Source organism: Plectropomus leopardus, chromosome 16, assembly GCF_026936395.1.
Source record: "Plectropomus leopardus strain MGB_pleo_1.0 chromosome 16, ASM2693639v1, whole genome shotgun sequence".
Classification (NCBI taxonomy): domain Eukaryota; kingdom Metazoa; phylum Chordata; class Actinopteri; order Perciformes; family Serranidae; genus Plectropomus; species Plectropomus leopardus.
The window spans coordinates 30,464,419-30,487,769 of NC_142191.1; the positions used below are offsets into that span (position 1 = coordinate 30,464,419).

At 39.0% G+C, this 23,351-nt stretch overlaps 1 protein-coding gene across 2 annotated transcripts; it reads right to left on the bottom strand.

Moving 5' to 3' along the window:
• Positions 1 to 23,315, bottom strand: LOC148186943 (uncharacterized). 2 transcript variants are annotated; one of them, XM_088089372.1, is made up of 7 exons: positions 23,141 to 23,315; positions 22,848 to 22,913; positions 17,133 to 17,200; positions 12,283 to 12,344; positions 4,067 to 4,186; positions 1,378 to 1,733; positions 1 to 1,259 (listed from the first exon to the last, which is right to left on the bottom strand). In XM_088089372.1, exons 4-7 carry the CDS (start codon positions 12,301 to 12,303, stop codon positions 1,028 to 1,030), a joined length of 729 nt encoding a protein of 242 aa, XP_087945498.1. In that variant the 5' UTR covers positions 12,304 to 12,344; positions 17,133 to 17,200; positions 22,848 to 22,913; positions 23,141 to 23,315; the 3' UTR covers positions 1 to 1,027. The 2 variants fall into 2 exon arrangements, 1 of the variants encoding a protein (XP_087945498.1); XR_015779110.1 differs by lacking the exons at positions 1 to 1,259; positions 1,378 to 1,733; positions 4,067 to 4,186; positions 23,141 to 23,315 and adding exons at positions 9,613 to 10,742; positions 20,116 to 20,258 and having other exon boundaries at positions 22,848 to 22,925.
• Between the last annotated feature and the right edge of the window lie 36 nt (positions 23,316 to 23,351).

Here is a 23,351-nt window from a genome sequence, read left to right on the forward strand (position 1 = left end):
GTCTGCTAGAATCTGCAGGTGGAGAAGGAAGCTTCAAGTTGCTGGCAGAGGCTGTAGGTAGATTAATGGCAGCAGTAGTCTGCCAGAATCTGCAGGTGGAGGCGGAAGCTGCAGGTTGCTGGCAGCGGCTGAAGGTGGACTTTTGGCAGCAGCAGTCTACCAGAATCTGCAGGTGGAGGCGGCAGCTGCAGGTTGCTGGCAGAGGCTGTAGGTGAACGTTTGGTCACAGGAGTCTTTAAGAACCTGCACGTGGAGAAGGCAGCTTCGGATTGCTTGCAGAGGCTGTCGGTGGACTTTTGGCAGCAGCAATCTGCCAGAATCTACAGGTGGAGGCGGCGGCTGCAGGTTTCTGGCAGAAGCTGCAGGTAGAGTTATGGCAGAAGCAGTCTGCCAGAACCTGCAGATGGAAGCGGTAGCTGGAGGTTGCTGGCAGAGGCTGCGGGTGGAGGTTTTACGGTAACGCTACTTAAAAAAAATAAGACGTCTGTGAGAGGCTCTTGGCTTCAGGCAGAGCAGGATGCTTTAGAGGTGGTAGATGGAGTTTTTGGCAGCAGCAGTCTGCCAGAATCTGCAGGTGGAGGCAGCAGCTGCAGTTTGCTGGCAGAGGCTGTTGGTGGAGGTTTTGCAACCGCGGTCTGCCAGAATCTGTAGGTGGAGGCGGTGGCTACAGATCGTTGGCAGAGGCTGTAGGTGGCAGAGTTTAAACCTGAGGGTGGCTGTTTGGTGGAGGCTGGAGAGCAGAGACTGCAGGATGCTCAGGCAGCAGTTGGGTGGCTGCTGGTAGAGGGTGGAGGCAGTAGACGGCTTAGATAAGGCTGATTCTGCAGCAGAGTGACAAAAGTGGAGAGGTGTCTGTCTTGCAGCACACAGCTACTACTAAACTTAACACTATAAAACTTGAAATTACAAAACTTAATATTATAATGCTTAACTTTAAAGTATAAGACTTAACTTTAAATTCTAATGCTTTACTTAACACAACAATACTATTTACATATTTACAAATTTGAGCTTATATAAGAAACTTTTAGTTCTTAGCTCGTTTCAGAGGCGGTGTCCGGGGCTTTGGTTCGCCTGAAACATCCACATCATACGGGGGGGGGGAGTGTTCCCCAGCCCCATACGACACATCCACATGAACCAGTCCGTCCTCACTCACTGATTCAGTGAACGTTGGACGCTCCAGACGCTCCCACAGCCGGTGCTTGATGCGACGACCCAATGCCAGACTGTACGGGTGCAGCCAGCCACTCTTGGTCCTGAGAGGAGCAGAGGAAACACAAATTAAGTCATGACAATCCATGTAATTAAAAAGTTAATATAAAAATGATTGAAGCAGATGATCTGATTGAAAAAGTCATGATGTTGATGGCATACCTCAGCATGCCATCCACAACTTCGTGGTAGATCCTCTGGTACTCCTCAACAGACCGGTTGTGGATCATCAGAGGGGCGTTGTCAAGCGGCGCAGCAGTGGAGGGCTGGGGGCTGGGGGCCACATCGGAGCACGCTGGTAGATCCTCAGGTGGGATGGTGGCGGAGGGCCTGGGGACTAAATTCAGAAGAGAAACAAAGTCACTGGCTAAGGTGAAGGGTTCAGGAGTGGACACTGAACTGACCACCTCAGGAGTCTCAGAAGACTCAGAAGGACGAGCCGCAGCAGTCCGCTTCCTCTTCTGGGGAGGGGGGCCAGCAGAAGCAAACCGCTGGTGCTTCGGCTCAGAAGTCCACACCTGGGGAAGGTCAAACACACACGAGAGGATGTCAGACTCCAGCGAATATGTTTTTTAATATCATACTCATACTCTTACAGCGGGTTCGCAGTGGACACGGAGGCAGTGCGTGAGCGTTGCCGAACCCGTGTTTTGTTTTGTTTTTCGGCAACCGTGTCAGAGCATCCATACTGCCTTCATGAGCAGCGCTTGTCAGGCGCGTCTTAGCTGCCTGTCAGCTGCAGCACATCTAGAGAAACGATGGCTCTTCGATTTTTTCTGTGTGCTGCTCGTGGTTGTCAGCAGAATTTGACAGTGAAAATGTTGTTTTTTATAATTATATTAACTCTCTACCACCTTTTACTTGAGTTAAAAAATCTCTCAGCCACAGAGATAAGAAAAGACAAAGACGTCTGTTTTACTCAAACTTTCCTGCTTTCCTTTTGAAATGTGTTCAGGACTGTGCTGTTGACAATGCAGGAGCAGCATGACTTTATAAATGAGTGGAGTTTGTGCTTATAAATGTGGAAATACAAAACTCATAGCAGCATGCAGCCCTGCAGAAGCATCGCAGCCACAACGCTGTCAGTGTGGACACCACAATAGTGAAACACGCTGCAGTTCAGCGAGCTTGCCGTCATGCACTGCTCACGCAGCCCGCGTAAAACTACCATTACAAGACAAACACATCAGATAAACTGCGGACTTTTCCCTCTATTTTAAAGGATGTTAGAGAAACATATTTTATGTTATTTCACAACTGGCTGCAAGAAGATTTAAAGGTTCAACATTATGCGTATATTCAGGTTCATATTTGTATTCAGGATTTCTATTATAACAAGTTAACATGCTTTACTGCTCCAAAAACATATAATTTGTCACATACTGTCTGCCTGAATATATCTCTATTTCCCCTCTGTCTGAAGCGCTCCATTTTAGTGCCCCCAAGCAACAGCAGCTGTTAATTTACAGCCATCTCCAGAAGTTAAATACTGTATTTGCGTAAAACGGATTGGTACTGTAGTTAGCAATGCATTGTGGGATGCTGCACTTGAAGGAACTTGAACAGAGAGGGAGGCCCTTAACAGTCTGCTGCTGTTTTAAATGACAAGATGCAGGCAGTATTTTTTGGAAACAGGGTGTTGGAGAATTTGGAGCTCAGTCAGAAGTTTGATTCAAAGTCAGTCATGTGATTCTAAAATTAGGCTCATGCTTTTTATTTATCAGTCAGTTTTCCTATAGGAAAATAGAAATAATTTGCCATTAACTCTCACGGGACTTTAGGAACTGTCATGTGGACAGCAGTCCTGCATCTACAAATTAGACAGCACCAGCACTGGTTCATGTTGCTAAGATTGTTTGATATCACTGCTGTCGGGCGCAAACCTCCTATCTCAAAAATCGCTATTTTTCAGGAATTAGAAAACATGCTGCTAGAATTAATTTATGAGAAAGAAAAGGAAAAAGAAAATAGTGAAATGTGGAGATCAGAGGTTTACGCCTGACAATGGCAAAATCAAACTGATGCTCAACAGGCTGCCGAGCTAGTTTTAATACGTCATTTATCAGTGAGGAGGAGATTTGAGGTGCTCAAGCAATTAGCCAATTTACAAACATTTTTTGTCAATTTATTTGGGTAAAGTTGATTTAACAGTCTGCATCCTAGGAATGAAATTATCATGAACCATTATAAAGCTAAAAGAGGCCAGCATCGGCAGAGAGAGGCAGCAGTAAAATAGAGCAATAGCCTTCTGAAATATTTTGACATTCAGCCCTGTGGTTAACACAGAAATGTGCTGCGTTTAATTTTTACTGTATAGAGACTGCAAAAACATTACACAGTATAGATACAGTAAAATAACGGTTTATTGCTGGCATTATTTTATGCTATTATTTTATTTTATATTGTAGAAATACAGAAATATACTGAATTTCTGTTTAACAGTAATAGGTTGTCAAGTCATTTCACAGCATGAATACTGTAAAATGGTGATATATTGCTGGCATTGTGCTGCCAGTTCTTTACTGCTTTTTTACAGTGAAATTATTGACAGTGTGTCTGACTTCATACAATATGGGACCTCTAAGTAAAAATACAATAAAAATAAAGTTGAACTTGAAATATAAAACTAAAGTTGTCACGGAGTTAAGGTGTAAAATGATTAGATTTTAATAGAACTAAAAAGTAAAGTTACTGTAATGTAAATGCACCCAAGAAGCAACATGCCTGCACAACAGACAAAACCTTTAAATATTCACAATATAGTCTGCCATGTGCAGCTGATCAGGATTACACTCAACAATGTAGGACATAAACATTTTTCTATCCAAAATATGAAAATCAGATGTCATACCTGGTCGCCGCTGCAGCACGGACACGTTCTGCGGGCGGCAGGCCTCCTGGGTCTCTCGGACCTGCGTGCAGACACTCTGCAGTAGTCGTGGTCTCGCAGGAAGACCGGCACAGCAGACGACTGTAACACACACTCATGTTAGAATGACACTCCACAAGCACAGTACATTATAAAAACCCATGCTATGACCTCTCAGTTTGGAGACATAATTATCAAGTCAAAATGTTTCATAACTATGAATACCATTTATTTACACTGTTTTTAATTTCCCAATAATATAAAAAACTTATGATTAATTTCACGATTTAACACGTTTTTGTTTTTTTGTAGCTATTACATTTTACAATGTAAATGCAACATATGGCAATAAATGATAAAAACTCCCAAGTCACAATTTTCTGCAAAAAATTCAACTTTCCTCTATAAAATTGCAGTACTCTTTATGAGCGTGCAGACCTCTTAGTCCTTTCAACACAGAAAAGTTTCCCCATAAAAGCATCATGTTAACCTGTTTTTCCTTGCTGAAATATTATCTGACCTCATATATGCTGCTGTTACCTGAATAAATATTTCCATTTAGCAACATGTGATCCAAAAAAATGAAAAAATGAAGCCTAAAATGTGTCAGGGGGCCGTCTTCATGACACTGCATTGAGGTCGGGTAATGAAGCAGGACTCACCTGAAGGCCCTATTGCTGCATGTTACTACAAAACAATCTGTTAAATTACCACAATCCACCAAGTTCACACATCTGATGTGAATTATTTACTAAGTTCACTCCAAAGTTGTGCTTGTGCCGTCACTCAAACTCACAGTGCTCACTGTGCAGATAAACTGAGATACATGAGAAGATGAAATTACAGTATGTTGCATGTAGTAAGTTTGAAACTTTCTGAATTTGAAAGGCAGACATTTTGATTGTTTATGTTTACTTTTTAATTTTTATTATTGAACTAAACTTATCTCCTTGCAATTCATAAATATTAACCCTTATGTTGTCTCAACGTCCTGTACACCATCTGTCCTATGGGTCAAAAGTGACCTACCTTCACTAAACCCCTAAAGTAAAGCAGCTTGAAATTTAAACCTGAAATATATTTTGCATGAAGAAACAACCTCCTTTTCTCTCTTCACAGTGCAGAAAGACTGCATTTAATCAGTCGAATCCACTCCGTTTTAATACAACACACCTGTCATAGCTGTTTTCTTTACTAAAGCAGAGGTCTATTCTTATTCTAATTATTATTATTCATTAATTTTCCATAACCGCTTGTCCTCATAAGGGTCACGGGGGAGCTGGAGCCAATCCCAGCTGCCATCGGGTGGAAGGCGGGGTACACCCTGGACAGGTCACCACACTATTGCAGGGCCGACACATATAGACAGACAACCTTTCACGCTCACAGTCACACCTAAGGACAATTTAGAGCCACCAATCAACCTGAGCTGCATGTCTTTGGACTGTGGGAGGAAGCCGGAGACCCCAGAGAGAACCCACGCAGACACGGGAGAACATGCAAACTCCACACAGAAGGGCCCCCATATTATCCTTATTATTATTATTGCTAAAGGCCCTGCATAGGTGTAAACAGATTTTTTTAAAGCAAGATCTATCATTTTTGCAGCTTAGGAAAGTAGAAGAAATGTGCAAAAAGTAGTTTTGAATGCATTTCTTTAAAATAGGGAAACAATAACAGTTTGTGTGCATGTACTTGCGTTTTATGTTGCTTTTTTGTCTTTGTGGTATGAAAAATGATTTCATAACTACCAGGCCAAAAATGACCGTAAGACAAGATTTTGATGGTTGGTGTTTGTTGGTGTGCAGCTGTCATGGAAATAACAAAGGCAATGTTTCACTTTTCCTCATGTTGGGCCCATTCAAAGAAAATTCATTGAATTTTATGGTTGAAAAAGAGCATTTGGGCGGTTTCTCTGCTGTTAAACAAAGTGGTGGGTCATTTTCACTTTATATTATGCATGCTATGTGACAATAGGGCTGAGGGAAGTTTATGAAAGCAAATAAACAGAAAAATAGTGGGCTATTTTAACAGCCACTGAAAACTTAATAATGAAATTCAAACGCCACTGAAATCATAGCACACAATTCATAGCATTGAAATATTTCACTTTGAAAATCTTGTATCTTAATTATTTTTAACCTGAATTCACCTCTTTGAAATTGAAATATAACATTACTGAATTTGCAATTTCAAAAGCTGAATTTGAGTATATTTCTGTCAGTGCTCACAAATTCAGATCCATTAATTAAAGTTTCAGATTAAAAACACAAAATAGTCTCAGGTTGCTCAAACTGATTGCTGAAAGTCAGATCCAAAATATCAGAAATATACAGTATATATTTTTGGAAATCCTGATGTGTGAAATTATGGATCTGAAATTGTAAAATGTATTGAAATTCAGGTTTCTAAATCGCAAAGAAAGAAATGTCATATTTTCATGCTGATCAAGAAACTTCATAGGAGGCAAATTCAGATCGAATAAATTCAGAAACATGACTTTCAAAGTCAAATATTTCAATGTTGTGAATTCAATGGTGTGTAAAGTCTGATATTAATATTAAGCGGCTGTTGAAATGAAAATACTTCTGTCTCTTGTCTGCTAGCCTGTTAGCAGTGTTTCAGTCGACGGTTAAACACATAAAAAGAGCGTCAAAGTGTTTGAATCTTACAGTTTCCATCATGAAGTGAGTTGAGAGGCTTTCAGTGAGTTTCAGAGAGTCTTTACTCCTGTTAGGATGCAATTTCTCAGCACAAATCGTCGAGTCAAAGTGGTTGTTGTCAGTGAAAGTTGTTGTTGTGAATGTTTAAACTTTTTCTGGAATTATCTTACAGTTCTGATTTGTGATGCAATAAAATTCCACAACGACCAAACTACGTCACTGCGTGCACGTGCGCCAAATCTCACCTCTGTGATGTAAAATTTATTTAATTAACTTGCAAAACACCTGAGATCAGATCCATATATGACTAATGTAGAAATGCAGCCTGCACACCTGACTGCGTACTCAGAGAGTCTGATGGAGGTTTGCTGTCAGTCTGATGAACAGCGAGGCCTAAATGTGGGTTTTTGTTTTTCAAAATATTGCAGCGATATACTGCAACCTCACGTGGATCTACAGCATTACAGACTGTAAATAGAATTTGTAAATAGATTTCCTGTTTATATTTTACCATCTCGGAGTTGCTGACCTCAAACTATTATGAATTTTGTCTCTTTTACTTTGCTCCAGAACACTTTAAAATGCGCATCAAAATTCAAAACATGCTAAATTTTACTATCACAGAGCGTTATGCAGATGTCTGTATTCATTTTATTCTTAATTTTTCTTCACACCTACCATTATTGTAATATGACATGCATCTGTTTCTATTATTCTGTGCCCCCCCTCCCCCTCCTCTCTCCCCTCTCCCCCTCTCTTCTCTTTCCTTTTTTGCCATGATTGTATTTCACTTGCTATTTACGACATCTATTGCTCGTCTGTCCGTCCTGGAAGAGGGATCCCTCACTATCCTCTACCGCTCTTCCTTCCTCTTTTTTTTTCCCCGTTACAGGGGTTCTTTTGGGGAGTTTTTCCTTGGGTGATGTGAGGGTCTAAGGGCAGAGGGATGTCGTACACTGTAAAGCCCTCTGAGGCAAACCATGTTTTGTGATAATGGGCTATATAAATAAAACTGACTTGACTTGACTTGACTTTGTGAAATATCTGTGTTCACAGCAGCTGGATCGATATGTGCGTCTCCAGAAGCGCTGTGCGCATTTTACGCACGTGGCGCAGCGCCGGTAACTTCATCAGCTAGATCTATTTACATCGCCAGCAAGTTCAACGAGGATCTAACGTGATAAGTGATCGTTGGGGATTTCGTTATTAACCTGTTTTTTCTCCTAAGCACAACAGATTCCTGGTTTATTTAGTAAAAACATGCGGAACACAACAGCCGTCTTCACGGTGAGTCTAGCGCCATCACAGCTGTCGGGACCTTTTTTATAAGACTAAAAAACAAAGTACATTTTCCCACAATATTTTTTTCCCCGGACCGCTCAGGCAATTATGATGTTTTAATGGTGCTGCTTTAATACAAAGTGAACCGCACCATGTTTGTTAGCAGAGATGACATTAAATGAAAAAAGTTGATCTGCAGTAGGCTATAATAGATATTTTAGTAAAGATAATATGATACAGAATGCCTTGGAGTCTTACTGCATTATTTTCCATTTTATTTTGAATTGTCATACTGCTTCAACTTTGTGTTTTCCTTTAAATAAATAAATAGATTTCCAAAGTAAATTGATGCAGAAAACTTAAAAAAAAATGCAGGAAGATATACAAAAATTCTTGATGGAGGACCCAAGAAAAGATGCGCTCCTGCATGTGACTTTATGAGAAAAAGCATTTCCTGCGGAACATGCCTGTGGATGCTTAAAGCTGAAATGAATTGAAAACCATGGCTGAAAATAGAGAAATATGCTACAAATTGCCAGAAATGTCTGAAAACTGGCAGAAATGAAAGCGGAACTGCTTTAAACTGAAGAGGCTACGAGGTGGACTAGAAAGAAGAAGGAAGAAGTTGATATTAACTGAAAAGGTTAATAGGTAATTTTTTAAAATCTTTTTTGGTCCTTTTGTGTCTTGTTATTGTTGTTTTGTGTCTCTTTGCAGCTCTTTTGCATTCTTTTTGCATTTTGTGTGGCTCTTTGTGGTTGTTTTAAGTCTCTTTCTGGTTGGTATTTATTTGAGTGAGATTTTGCAGGTGAGGACCAAGGGAGCCCCCCCAAAAGTTTAGGCCCCTGGGCAACATGTGCCTGGTAGGCCTACTAAGTAATCCATCAATGGGTCACAGTAAGAAATACTGGACACTTGCCCACAGAATCTCATAGTAATTACTGACAATATTTTTGCAGTCAGTGGTCAAAAAAGGAAGGTACTCTCTTTCTAGAAGGTAATTATATCTTCTAATGGCAACATGCGCAAACAAGTGTCAAATTGGAGCTACGACATGTTGCAGCCAATTCTACCAAATAAAATGAGGGATAGCTTTAAAGTCTTTCAAAAAATATGATGGGCCTACTTGTTTTTTCCAATTCTTTTGCTATCCTTCATCCATTGGCATCTTTGAAAATGAGAGTCTTTCTCAATGATTTCCCGAGTTTTGAATAAAGGTTTAAATTAATTTCCTATTTATTTTAAATACTGATACTTTCCAGTGAACTTTGCAAACTCAAAACCTTACAATTAGTGGGAATTTTGGACACAGCTCTTGTCTTTACAACCCCACACCCTGAGTTTATAACCCCTGCTTTCCATTACAAATTTGAAGGCTCCCTCCCCATGCTCAGATAACCCCTGATGACCTGATGACATCATCAGGGTTACTTTCCCAGACTTCGTGAAAACTCCCCCACAGCTACACAAGACATTAGAAAATAGGCTTACTCCTTTGGAAAAAAAAAAAAAGAAAAAAGAAAACATGGGAAAGAGGCAGCGAGCAATTTGACAAAACACGGCTCAAAAAAAAGACCTTTAAAGACAAATAGGAAAATAAGCAAAAAATAAAATGAAATAAAATTAAAAACAATATTAAAACAAACAACAAAATGACCTATGAAAAGGGCTGAAACAAAAAAAGTATGTATTTATTTTAAACATTTTATTTTTATTTTATATTTGTTATATTTCTATGACATCATTTTGAATATAAAACTATTATCATTATTATAAATTATATAATGGACATTTTCCCTATTTTGATAATCTTCTAATAATCCTCCCATCCATTAAAAAAAATATATAAATAAAAAATAAAAGAATGTTTTTAGGTTATTTTATTGTTGCATCTAAGACGTTCCTTGCTATTTGTGTGGCATTTCTTGCTAAGTAGGTGACTGCCTTTTTCCCCATGTCCTAGAAAGAAATCAAAGTAATTTGCTCAGTTTTAAAGGATTAAATCTCTTGTGAAAGGCGTGTGAAATTAGCACATGAAAACTGATGTCGATCCAGGTTTAAAAGGGTTAACATTGATATTGTATTACAGGCTATGCTTTTATGCTTTAATTAGTATTTGTGCTCTTTTATTTTGCAATAGTATGACCTGATCAGCCGGCTAGTTTAAAAATAGCTATGCTTTGAAAAAAAAGGAACTATGTAGTGGCGTTAAAAGGCTTTCACACAAATCCCACATTTCTTTCAACTTGTTGCTGTCACTCGTGAATTTTTTCGAAAGACAGATGCATCTCATTTTGTGGGTAGAAACTCCTGGATATTGTCAGATATAGTCATTGTGAAAAGTCTTTTTAATTTAAGGACGGTGACATCATATAGGGAGTCCCTGTCCTGTGACCCTATCTCGCCGTTTCTCCGGCCCTCGGGCCAAAGAGAGCAGAGAGAGGAGCCGTCCTGGGGAAGACGGGTGTGTCTGCAGCGGCCTGAATGCGTCATTCCTCTTCTCTTTGTGTTCTTCTTCATCTGCTGTCAGCCTCACACAATATTTACAAAGAGGGGAACTCGATATTGGAGAAGCACGGATTGTGTGCGGTGAAACTTCATGATTCTCTGGCAATTCTTCTGCTCAAACCAACACACTTCCTTCAGGTTTAGGAAAACGTCATTGAGGGATGGGAGCTGATCCAAACTGTTTTGCACTAACCCGAGGGCTTCTCCTGAATGATCCACAATGCAAAGAGCTGCAGCCTCAAACATATATAAGGTGCTTCCCAGTGCTGCTTTCATAGTGAGAGGATAAAGCACAGACTGCAGGATCGGCACATGTAAAGGCCATGGGGTTCTGAAATCAGAAGAAGATTTACTGCTCTGAAGCAGAAAGGCTGCTGTGCAGAGTTTTCATTCATTCTTTGAAATGTTGAAAAAACCTATGGCAGTGGTTCTGGTCCAAACAGGAACAAACCAAACACCAGAGTCAGTGTTGGCACTGAATATTCCTGCAGACCACAATATGTTACTAGCTGACACGCTGAAACTTAACATTTCAGCAGCACTGTGGTTAACATGGTTACATTTAGGCACAAAAAACACTTGGTTTAACTTTTTGAAACCTGGGCAAATTGGCTTGATTTCTATGAGAAACACAGCAAGAAGACAATAAGCAATTAAAGAATAACTGACCCAAAAAATTGCAAGAAATTAGTAAAAAGTACATGAAGAAAAAGGAAAATTAAAAGGAAAAAACAAGAAAGAAGTTTCCTCCAAAAAAAAGTGCTTAAAAATTCTAATACTTTTGTAACATAATTTTAAATACGTATATATGATAGTTATGGGTATAGTTTTTCCCTAGAAATAAAGTCATATAATAACTTTCTGTTCAATGAATATCTTGCAGTTTGGGGAACATCTAATCACGTTGCTCACTGCCTTTTGTTCCCAAGTTTTTGAATTATTATTCTGAATTACTTTACTCAGGGTTCAAAGGTTTAAATACTTGTGAACGTCACCTGAAAGCAGCTCGAGACCCCAGGTTTCAAAAGTTTGAACTCTTCATGGCACTATCCTGGCAAGAAAAGTCTCAGTAAAAATATTCGCTTTTTGAGACACAATCCAATGTAGCAATGACTTGGTGAAAAACAACTGCTTTTGTGATACTATCATACCAGGAATTGGGAAATGTTTCAGTAATAAAAAAATGAAACTAAATAATAATAATTCCTTGCATTCCAAGAGGGCCCTGGCACCATTCGGTGTTCGGGCCCTAACTAAACTAAACTAAATAATAACAAAAAGAAGGATAAAAAAATGCTTATGGTGGCCCTCCCTTGCAGGAAGCGTAGCAATGTCTCAATGAAAAACCAACCACCTTTCGTGACACTATTCGAGCAGGATATGCAGCAATGTCTGGGTAGAAAACAGCTGCTTCTTATGGCACCTTCCTGCACGAAACGTAGCAATGTCTTGGTAAAAGCAGTTTTTTGTGGTGCTATTTGAGCACGCAACTTAGCAATGACTGTAAAAAAACAACCGTCTTTCGTGGCCCTTCCCTGCAGGAAACGTAGCAATGTCAAGGTGGAAAACAGCTACTTTCATAGCACTTTCCGACCCCAAAATGCAACAATGTCATGCTAAAAAACAACCAATTTTTTCGTGGCACCATCCCAGCAGGAAACATAGTGATGCCGCGGTAAAAAACAAAAGTTTTTTGTGGCACTATTCCAGCATAAAATTTAGCAATATCTTACTAAAAGGGCTCACCTGGTATAGTAGGCACCCCATGCAAGTGAGGCTGTGTCCTTGCTGCAGTGGTTACAGCTGCCCTATCAAAAAAAGGCAAAAGGCGATAAATGAATAATCACATTTTATGGTGCTATCCATGCAAGCAACAAAGCAATATCTGTAAAAAATAACTGCTTTTAGTGATACTGTTTCAGCAGAAAACATAGCAATGTCTCAGTAAAAATCAGTCACTTTTAGTGGCACTATTTAGAAAGAAAATGCCGCGATGTCTAGGTAAGAAACAAACTTTTCATATAAACACTTTCCAATATGTATGAAATGTATAAATGTCATGTGTCCATGGTTTGCAGAAATGTATAATGCCAAAATTTTCTTCTGACAATTGGGCTGATGGGTAACAAGAATGTGTCCAACATTTAACACACAGATTTGTCCTTTTCTACCGTCCAGTTGCCCATTTCTGTTTCAACACAAAATCACAGAAGGAAGATGTGGCAATAAAAAAGCAACTGAAATGCAATTTGAGGAGGAGGAGGAAGAGGAGACTGCAGAAATCTGAAGTCTAAATTAGATGAAATATCTTAAATCAAGGCACTATATGCTTGTTGTTTGGAGGCCATTTTTATGACTTGTTTTGAGCTGGCTCTTTTGCAGCATTTTTGTGTATTGTAGTTGTGCCGGTTTAAAGGTACAGTTCCCAAACATATAGCCTTATTATAAAATACAATGGCACAAGCATTTGCTAAATGTTTCTTCATATTGAGAAAATGACTTAAATCTTGTATCAAGATGGAGGTGTTTGCTTTTAGTCTGGCTACAATAGGTTTCAGATATCATTAGTACTAAGAGGAGTTATTTTCACCTAATAGAAAAAATATTGTTAAGAGAAATTTTCCTTCTCTGTTGGCAGATGATTTTGGGTTGTTTTTTCCTTGTTTTTAGAGTTGAGGTTTTTGCATTGTGTGTGTGATTCGCTCTCACACTGAAACCGGTGTCGTCTTTCAGCCTGGGGCCCGGAGTGATTTGCCTGCTGATGTCAGAGGATTCAGTTCAGAGGCGCTAACCTCGCTGAGCTAAATGTGCTTTTCTTGCCCACTTCGCTGGCCCTGACCTTTGATGTTCTGCAGGGAGCGAACACAGAGAAGCACTGCGGAGGATTTCATTTCTCATCTTAAATTCCAGAACAGGAATCTGATCCTACATTACCGCATAACTTTCTGCTGCTTTGACTCGAGAGTTTTGCCAGAGGAAACTTTTGGGGTAAATAACTTCAACCTTTGGAATTTGATACATTGTGTTATCTGTACAGTTGATCAGCTGGTTGTTTTGTGTTTCCTTGAGGTAATTTTGTGTCATTTCTTTGGCCATTTTGGCCTCTTTTGTGTCATATATATAAATATATAATTATATAATATGTTTAAAATCATTTGAGATAAGAAATAAACAAAGCAATAACAGATAAATCATTCATATTTGACCAGTGCTGTCTTGTTTGTTTGAGCAGTGATTGGTGTGACTGACAGCTGCGTTACAGACTGCTTAGCTCTGACTGGTTGTTTTCATGATTCTTGCAAATGCTAGTAGAAGCAATAAAAGGAGGCAGAGCAACATGCTATTTTCCACATGTGTCTCATGTACCACTGTGCAGGTATGGTGACAGCTTCCTCAAATATGACAACAAGTTATTATTTATAAAAGTTATCATATGCTGCTTAAACTAACAAGCTGACAGCACACTGACATTTTATCTGGGTCACACTGAAAAAGCTGAGAAAGTAATTCCAGAATGACTAGTTGGTTGGTGTCTGCGTGGCCCTGTTGGGCCCTCAGTTTGCCTCTGCCCGGGGCCAGCTATGCCGGCATGAAGGGATCCATAAATCTGACAGAGCTGTTCTTTCTCTTTGAGCAGCAGCATGTTGGAAAGACGGCCTGTTTTGTCAATGTCACCAGAAAGCTGTTCACTTGAGGTGTGCAAACTATAACATACTAAATAAGATCAATGTTGTTGTTGAAATCACAAGAAACAAATGCATAACAGGATTCAAAAAGTTGGATATTACTTGGACTTTACCCTGGGTTGTACCACAATGGCTGTCAGTCAGATGGAATTTGGTAGCCACACAGTGCCATCGTGTGGTGAGATGTGTGAATAACACTGTTAAAATATTTTTAGAGATAACGTATTTATCTTCTCCAGCAGCTTAACTTCTTGCCCTTCACCACTGAACAACACACAGATTAAACAAGTTACTTCTTACAGATATTTAGGAATTTATGTGAATGCTACTGTATTCTAAGGTATGCATATAGATTATATCTGCAGCACGGTAATGTAAACAGACGGACGGAGGTACAGACAGACTATTTTTATTATTAATATTATTATTATTATTATTATTATTATTATTATTATTTTTATTATTATTATTATTATTATTATTTTGAAGACTTGGGTCAGGTGGCATGTATTGGTCCTGGTAGTGGTGATACGTTACCAAGCACAATAGTTTACCCTCTGCAACCTGATCAAAAAGCTTGAAACGTCTGGTAGCTCCTGCTGCATCATGCCCGAGGGAGCCAGTTGCTACCAAAAGCACATAGCCATAGCATCATGTGACCTATAAAAGCCAAAACAACTGTAGAATAACTGTAATAGCATATGGGTATTTTTTTCAACTCCAACTGCACATAAATATTGTCATGATATTATTTACACTCTAGCCTAATTGCATCTAACTCTAAAAAACATTGATGTAGAATAATAGCATAACTTGTTGCAAAGCTGTACATGAGCACGTTCCACTTCACACACTGTCCATGCACAGGTGATAGAACATGCATGTTAAGTGCAACAAGCATCCTAATTTCAAAGTGACTCACAGTTATGAAACAAAGTAGTTGATTCATATTGTTTGTCTTGGACCTTTATTTGGTCCAAAACATATTTGCCAAGGAGAAAGAGCAATCGCAAAAATGATTCTTCTACCCCCTGCTCACATTTTCTTTTGGAGTATACAACCCAAAGACAGAGCTCCTAATCTGACATTCTGGATCATTTTAAAGTGCCTGCTGAAGCCTCCTCCCTGATAGATACACTGATGTTTGTTTTTATTGCATCACTCCGCTCCATCTTCTCCTCACCAGCGTCTTCAGCACATGCAACAGTAAATGATTGGATGCCTGATTCAGAGTGACAGCTTTTTTCCCCCATTATGCTCTGTGCGTCACACATCAGCACACACTCAGACAAAGGCTGCCTGTATAATGTTACAGAAATGTATTTCTGCAGTCAGCCGTGACATTCAGCTTTAAGATACACACTCTCTTTTCCCGCTGACAATAAGAGTTCTTTTTGTTCAGTTTTTATATCATTAAATGGAATGTCAAGGAAATGCTATTTTCCTGAAAAATAGAGGAATGGAGAAGGTGCCAAGTTTAGGAAATGAGAGTTTCATCTGGTTTTATAAATTATTCACCATATATATGATCAAACAGGTTTCATGAAGATATTGTTAATATTTAATTCATATAAATTATTGAATCAAAAAATGTAAAATTTTCACTATGTTTTCCTGCAGATGAGCAGGACATCACTCACCCTGATTTATTATTATTATTATTATTATTATTATTATTATTATTATTGTGTAGAAATATATATTATAAATGTATTTGTTCATCATTTCATGTATTGCTTAACATTTTGAAAACTGCTGTTAATAGTTCTATATACATTATAATAATTTAATCATATTAGAATTATATCATATTATATTATACTATATTAGTAGTAATATTAGTACTATTGGGATTTACAATTATTATCATTATTTTTATTATTATTATTATGTATTTTTAATTCATACTCATACCTTTCCTTATAATTAGAATTCTTATTTTGGCTGTCGTAGTAGTAGATGTATGCGTTCCCTCTTTTTAAATATTTTTTCTTTACATTTATTTTCTTTCAAGTTATGTATTTACTAATAAATCAATCAACTTGTTTCCCCTTTATTTCCCTTTCTTTCTCTCCAACATACCAGAATGACTGTTTTAGAATATAGACACACACACACACGCACGCACGCACGCACGCACGCACGCACGCACACACACACACACACACACACACAATGAGAACAGAGACTAGGTGATTTTTATTTCTGAGTTGCACTTCTGAAGATGAAGTAGTGACTAACTAACAGAATTTTGCTGAATATCTTTAATTCCAATTATTGAATCCAAATGTGTGAACTGCAGTTATATCAACATGTCCTAAAGAGACATTATGTCAATAGCTCTGGCTCTCCGCTGTTAATCTAAAAGATTATTTTAAAATAGTTTATTAGCTGATCACGTGCATTTCAGAGGCCAGTGATCACACATGATTTAGATCCATATCTTTCAGAGTACCTCTGTAAAACCTGCAGGTGTCAGCAGACTGCCACACGGCGTATATCACTATCAGGCACCACAGGGAGTAAGTATAGATTGAGTCTTTTGCAATGGCACTGCTCTGACCTGTCAGAGAAATTCCTCTTCACATATACCATGTCATGTGTTTAGCTTTAGCTCTAGTTATATCAGTAAAAAATTCAGTGGCTAATGTACATCAGCCCAGCAGTGCATGGAGTTTACTCAACTTGACATAGTGCTGATTCCACAGGGTCAAAATATCAAATAATGCAGGTTTAAAATCTCAGCTGCTACAACTTTAATACAGAAGCCCTCAAGAGGAAGAAGTAATGTATGTCATCATAACAACATCACATGTGACAGCTTTGGGGAACACTAAGGACAGCACTGATCACTGAATGCACCAGAAACAGAGATCAGCTGTCTGTACACACCGGACCAAAACTACTCACAGCATCCACGATGAAGAGGTCAAAGGTCATAGACCAAGGAGTCAGTGGCTGATCAAGGGGTACTCCATCTGCAGATGAAGACAGTATTATACGGTTAAAAGCTCTGAAAAATTATAGTAACTTGAGCTTACGTTATGTTCATTAAGTTATAATTATTTGCTCAATTTCAGCTCAAAGGTTTGCTTGCAAGCTTTTCCGAGCTGTTGGCTGCATCTCATGGTCTTCTTTAGCAAAATAAAGTGTCTTAATGTGAGTAAGTAAGTGTTCAACTTTGGCCATGTGATAACCTCCCGAGCTGAAAAATGAGGCCAATGCAGAAGTGCTCAGTACTGCAGTTTTTTAAATGGCCATTTGGGGCTGGATCCAGGAAAGTCAATCCCTGTGGACCCTCATACAACATACCAGTTTCAACATACCAAAGGTCCTAGGCCACTTTAGTCTGCAGGGTGTCTCGGTTCTGAAATAAGCAATAGCATTAGCAAGTTTGATTTAAGAAACCAAAAAAATACAGAGCAGGCAAAGTCCTTTCAAAAATCAAATCATGTCTGGTCCACTATTGACTTTATGTCCTCTAATCTCACATAAAACGGTACAACACATTACTACATGCCATTAAATGTTCCTAAATTATAAAATAATGATAATAATAATAATAACAAACTTTATTTGTATAGCAGCTTTCATACAAGAAATGCAGCCCAAAAACACGGTCAAAAATGTATGTTATCTACACCTACACAAACTTCTCGTCGTCTTCTAACATGTCGTCATCACAATCTCTCACAAGCACTAAACTGCTTTACGGCACCAAATAACTCAGCCTGCGTTATATATATAATCAATAATGTAAAAATAAGTACAACCATAGTATCGTCTACTACTATACACGATGTTTTTAATCAACACTCGGGACTTTTTTCTTTCTTCCACCTCCCCTGATAGCAGTCAACAGCACCATCTACTGGACAGAATCTGATATTGTCAGGGAGACCAAGCAGTTATTGATGACTAAATTTACAGGAAGAAAAAGAAAATCAAACAGTAAAATAGTCATCAGCTTTGTGCATCTTTTTCAGCACAAAAACATACATTCTGTGGTCCAAATTAGCCGTTAGGATCTATTTTGGATGTGATGTCCAAATAAGACAGATTCTGATTGGCTGTTAGTATTTCTACCATTTAAGAAATGTTTCTAAATTTTGTTGTCCTTATACAAGTATTCGTTGTGTGGACTCCTCTATCCACTTAAGTTGGAATGATTCTCAAAAACTGTCTTTTTCTAGTTTTAGTTAGAGTTTTCGTTCTTGGTGTGGACGGCCCTTTGGGCAGTGTCTTTATTTAGGACCCTAGAGGGCTGAGGGTTGAAGCTCTTCCTGAGCCTCTCAGTGAGACCTGGTGTCTCTTCTCGCCGACCTCAAAAGGGATATACATTTTTTTCTGGTTTTACTTTTTTTGGTATAATGAATGTTAAATTGAAGCTCAGTTTGAGTTTGATAAGAACTGGTCTTTATCAATATTGTAAGATACTTCAATATTGTAAGATATTTATAAGGAATAATAATAGTATTCTGAATGCAGATCTGTGTCCAAGCACCACAGACTTCAAGAAGGGGTTTATGCGTAGAGGAGGTCTGGTATGCCCTCGGGGGCTAAGGACATGGGGGGTATCGAGCTGTCCTTACTGAAACAGCAGCAAGTAACTTGACTAATGACCAAATTACAGAAACCATCCTCTTTAACCAGCATGATGAAGGCAAAGTAGGGAAGTTCATTAACGACAAAACTACTGAGCAAGCGGAAAACCAAATCAAGCTGTGATCAGGCTGCATGTCCACGTTTTAGAGCATGCTGGGATTGGCTTGTATGCACAGAATAAGATTTCAGTGCAAATAAGGACAGGATCGTGGACATAATCACAGTTCTGAGGCCATGGGAGGAATAGTCTCACTAGATCTGAGCAGCAGAGAGACTTTATAGCTCAGTGTCTTCAAAGCTGCACGTCCTCAGCTCTGGCAGTTTGTATCCCTGACATACAAACTCCAGCTGAGAGCTGAGTAAACTCTTGGACTCTACCCATAATTGAAGTGTCACTCAGTAAAGCAGTGCCAGGCTACTTCCCCACTGTGCTCCATTAGCTTTTTTATTTGTCTAAAAAGACTGTGAAAAACATCTGACCCTCGCAGCTGGATGAAGGGGAGCTTTTGAAACATGCTGACCAAAGTTGTTCTAAGCATCCTCTCATGTCCCTTTAGGACTTCTACATTTGTAGTTGTAGACTGATTACAGCTTAAAGGAATAGTTCCAATATGTGCAGTGTGATGGCACAGCACAATGCCACAGATGTAGCAAGTTTTGAGAAAGTGTGCCAACTGAATGCTCATTTCACCACCAAGAAACTTTCTTCAGTCTGAGTATTTGGCAGCAAATCCGACCGACCTCACAACCTCAGACCACATGGAACCACGCAAGCCCCGGGCCACGTGGACTTTTCTGGTGTCTAGCTTTCAGAAAATGTTAGGTGACCGTCTTGTTGGAGCACTCCAAAACCTTGATGGACATTAAACTCGACTGTTTGAATTCTTATTAAAAAAAAGAAAAAGATGGAAGCCTCTGAACATACAACTGAAGGAGAGACTGCTCTGAATTACTCGTATTATTCTTTTTAGATCAGCCTCACAAAGGCATAAGTTACAATAACAAACTGCTGTCAGGTCAAGACTCTGGTGGGGACGATGAGCATGCAGATAAGCTTCCCTGGGATGATTTCTGACGGACTGCGCAGAACCTTTTCTGCTGTGCAAAACCAACAAGTTCTCACCCCCACTTGTCACATGTTGCCACTTTGTAGTGGACTCCTGCATCTGCATATTTCATTGTAAGTATCCTTCTGCATCTGCTATTTCAGCCCATTCTCACTCTGAACTCGTCAAATACGTCTGCTCTGTCAGTGCTTTCGGCGTACGTGCATGATGCCAGAAGTCACCTTCCATATCCAACCGGAACACTGGACGGCGTCAGATGTCAGACATGCTCGGACAGAACTGGTGGTGGCGTTGTTGTAAAACAATGGCGGACGGCAGGACGGCACCTTGCGCTTCCACATGCAGCATACACAGGTGTCGTCACCTGAGAGCACAGCAGGACAGAACTGTGGCATCATGACAAAAACCTGGCATTTAAAAGGATTACAATTCTGGAAATGAATGAATATTTGATATTCATGATCTGAAGGTCTGATGCGTGGTAAAAAATTAACTACATGAAAGTAAAAAATCATATTAATGATATTTTTGAAAACTTCATTCCAAAAAGTGCATCTTGTGCACAGAGCGATATGAGTGTGTGTAATATTAAAGCGGGTTCAGGGTCACCTTAAACCTGTGAAAAATAGGAGCCAAAACAAAATTGTTGCATTTCAACTTTTTTTCAGTGTAATTGAATGGAACGGATGTACAAGTAAAATGATATTGCTATACTGATATTGCAGCTTTCCATTGTGTTTTAATGCAGCAGTGCTCAGAAAGGAGCCTCTATGGTATCAGCAGAGGTTTTCTACAGGCAATCTGACACATCGCTGATCTGGTGTTCTCATCCAACGCACCACATTCCTGCAACAAACAGCAGTCTGTGCCCCCCAGTGATATTTAACATGTTGATTATCACTCTCATTAGTTTTGTATACACTGATCGGTAAAGGGACGATTCACTGAAACTGATTTTCTCACATATTCAAAGTTCAAAAGCAACAATGATGTAATCCACAAAGCTGTTTTCAGCCGTTATCTTTCACTAATACAATCTAACAATCCAGCTGAGTTGATGAGGTCTTACGTCAGGGCATCAAATAAGGGTTGTTACCTCTGTAACCCCAGCATTTTTTTTCTACAGAGCAATGATATAAAAAAAATGAGAGGGAAAAAACTAGCCAAAACCCCTAATTCTGGGTCATGCTCAGTTCAAATCTGATCCCTTCCCTTCCTGTTCAAATCCAAACCAAACTACCCAGAGGCATCGGCTTTGCACACACAGGGATTTGTAAAACTATTTATATCATGTTTCCTTTTTTTGGGCTTTTCAAAGAAATGTGTGTAAATGTTTATTCATTATCCCAGACACAACATATTACAAGGCACAGCACAGACGTCCTTTTAGGACAATAAGTCCTCAAGGATCTGCCAGTGGGTATAAACCGCAGCCAGACATATTAGAGCATGAGTCAGTGTATTACCTTCAAGCAGCAGATGCATTAATAAACAGCACAGAGCAGAGTGTGGGATCAGTTGCCTTACTGCAAGCAGTGTGTTTTTAAGTAGTGGTAGCATGGGCAAATCTGACGTGATTTGTTTATTTGGGGATTAGATGTGCCCAGAGTACTCTCTAAAATCTGGATTAAAGACAGATGCGCGTCATGCAGGAAGATTGTGTCTGATACATTATTCTTGGAAGTTATGACTGTTTTCAGTAAAGCTGCTTCTTAGCCATCGCTGTCATTAGAAACCAAGGGGAAGGGACTTGACAGCACCGTGGTCTCAAATCTTTGAAGGAGCTGTTTACAAGACCCCCGCCAGGGATTTGGGGCCCCATGATAAGAAATCACACTGGGCCCCATCACCACAGGCCATACAAATCCTCTGCAAAAACTGCAACCACACCACACGAACCCAATCAACCTATTCAAAACTTTAAATAACCATTTATATAATATAACATAATCAGGGCTGTCAAACAATTAATTTTTTCAAATTGCAATTAATCGCATTATTTTCATCACATGGTTTCAATTCCACTATTTTGCATTTCGAAACAGTTTTGAAGTCAGTTTTGACAAGGTAAAGCATTTTTACCAGATTATCTTGAACAGGAATCAAATGACTCTGGATGGCTATCGTAAAAATTTTAACAATACGACTACTCTTACTGATACTGCTTATCAATGCAGTACTTAAACGACACTCTTATCGGTTGTTTGGGGGTTTTTTTAAAGATTTTTTTTGGCCATTTTCCCTTTATTCATAATACATTTCATATAAGTCAATATTTATTTAGAGTGAAAAATGACATTGTACAATCATAACAAAAGGCAGCTCAAACAATCACTGACCTCTGGACCCATCCCTACAAATGGCAGCAAAAAACTGACAAATAATCAATTAAAATCCTGGTCCGGTTACCATGCAATTCATTTTTTTTTAAAGTTCTTTGGATGTATAAAACCACTGGAGTTAATGTTAGGTAGCTGCTTAGACCACGCATACAAATGTGTTTCATGTTTAAACTTCTGTCAATATGGACAAACTTAGCTTTGTAAGATTTTCCACAAGACTATTTTTTACAAAAGATAGTCATTTGTTTATTTGTTGTTCATTACTTTCTTCCAATGTTTTGGAAAATAAGTAACCTTCTACTAACCAGTAGCATAAAAAGTGTCTAAAACAGGCTCCACAATGACAAAGTACAACATTAAAATACTCTTATATGCTAACAGATCATATACTATACTATAATAACCAAAGGAGTTCATATTATGACTATAGAAATAACTTCTATGGTTATGATCATTTGAAAGGAAGCATTCTTTAAAACAAGTACTTTTTACTTTTACTGCTGTAAGTACATTTTGCTGATAATACTTCTAAAGTGACATATTAAATTCAGGACTTTTTCTTGTAATGGGGTATTTGTATGTGTTATTATGAGCTGACGTGATCTGCTCACCTTCTTCCGTTAGCAGTAGGAGGGTCGCTGGTGGGGGAGACAGGGCTGCTGAGGATGCAGCGGCATCTGGACTTTGGCTTGATACCAGAGAGAGACAGTGACAACTGATTTAGCACAATTACCTTGCTTAAAGTTTGTCTGTTTATTAAATAACACCTTAAAGAGAAGCAACATGTACACATTCGTCATTATTTGTTGAGATATGCTGACTACTGTTGGGGGGAAGCAAAGCAGAGCTAGCTTATTTCTCTGTCGACTCAACAGGTTGATTTCCACCAGTCACGGTGACTCACCTTTCTTCGTGAAGAACTGGGCGACATATTGTCGTCTTTTCTGTCTCTCTCCTGTTTATTTTCGTTTCTGGTGTCCAGATTTTTCTTTTAAAAGGATTAACGTTGGGCTAACACATCAACACTCCTCACTTCGGTTTGCCAGCGACTACCGTTTTCGCCAGGTGTGCGGAGCGGACCGTACCATTTCCTGAAAACAGAAGGGGGGGCGGGG

Bases quoted from the DNA above. Each gene is read 5' to 3' on its own strand.
- LOC148186943 (XM_088089372.1), bottom strand. From the start codon at position 12,303: ATGGGGTGCCTACTATACCAG. The intron at 1,734-4,066 runs GTATGACATCTG...GACCTTCCCCAG, and splicing joins CGTGCTGCAGCGGCGACCAG to GTGTGGACTTCTGAGCCGAA. The intron at 1,260-1,377 runs GTATGCCATCAA...TGCTCCTCTCAG, and splicing joins GTTGTGGATGGCATGCTGAG to GACCAAGAGTGGCTGGCTGC.